At 39.6% G+C, this 970-nt stretch overlaps 1 protein-coding gene across 1 annotated transcript in view; it reads right to left on the reverse strand.

The window, feature by feature from the left end:
• Positions 1–489: 489 nt before the first annotated feature.
• Positions 490–970, reverse strand: part of LOC143639721 (F-box-like/WD repeat-containing protein TBL1X) — a 166,676-nt gene continuing 166,195 nt past the window's right edge. Inside the window, exon 13 of the mRNA XM_077107767.1 lies at positions 490–511. Within this exon, the coding sequence (XP_076963882.1) occupies positions 490–511 (22 nt within the window). The remainder of the gene's footprint in view (positions 512–970) is intronic.

A 970-nucleotide genomic window follows, 5' to 3' on the forward strand; every position in this document is an offset into this window, starting at 1 on the left:
ACAAGTTATTTTTCATATTTTAAACGGCTCCCCACATTTGACTATTAAATAGTATTTCATTTGTGACGATTTGCATGCTTTTTCTTCTCTATCTACAGCTCATATACAATGTCAGACATAGCAACTCTGACAGCCTTATGGTTGCTTCTCCAAGTTGCAATCATTGGAATTTGAGTAAAATTTGGAATTTGAGTGAAACTAGTTGACTTCCTCGTCACTGATTTTACAGGCATCTGATATCCTTTGAAGCCACCTGATTTCAGAAACCCTTCCTTGGTCCAGCCCATGCTGAGCAAAGCACTAAAAACACCAGATGCCACCACATGTGTTAAAAGTGACAAATTCCCCTGGCGAGGCGCTGGGAGGGGTAACAGTCCTCCTGCACGGAACTCTGAAACATGGGACCGTGCATTCCGATAATGTTGCATGTTTTAGTTATTATTTTAGTCACAACTGCAGCCAGGTGTCAATCGGGAGTCCCAAGTTTGCCTAGAATACGCTTTTGGTCTCACTGCAGAACAAGCTCCAAGACAAATTTAACACCAACTGACAGTGACCCCCGATGAGCAGGTGGATGAGGTCAGGAGAGAAATTCTTGAACAGTAGCCGGAGTTTGAAACCATAGGATTTGACAATCCTTGGTATCTTTTTTTTTTTTTTTTTTTCAAGAAAAGTTTAAAATGTCTTTAAAATATTCTTTAAAGTGCAAAAGTAATTAAAAGAACCACGCATTCCTGATCATTTGTAAAAAATCTTAATAGACATCCAGGTGATTAATAAAAAATGAGACCCTTTCACTGGGCTGTGATTACACTTTTATAATCTTGTTAAAGGGGGAAACTATGTTTTGTGATAAGATCATCCCCACACAGAGCATCCAGCCTTGCAAGGTGATGAAAGAAAGCAGATGATTGACAGCGAGTGCGTGTTCCTTCGTGAGAACTAGAGTATATATCCAGTGATCCTATGT

Source organism: Callospermophilus lateralis, chromosome Y, assembly GCF_048772815.1.
Source record: "Callospermophilus lateralis isolate mCalLat2 chromosome Y, mCalLat2.hap1, whole genome shotgun sequence".
NCBI lineage: Eukaryota > Metazoa > Chordata > Mammalia > Rodentia > Sciuridae > Callospermophilus > Callospermophilus lateralis.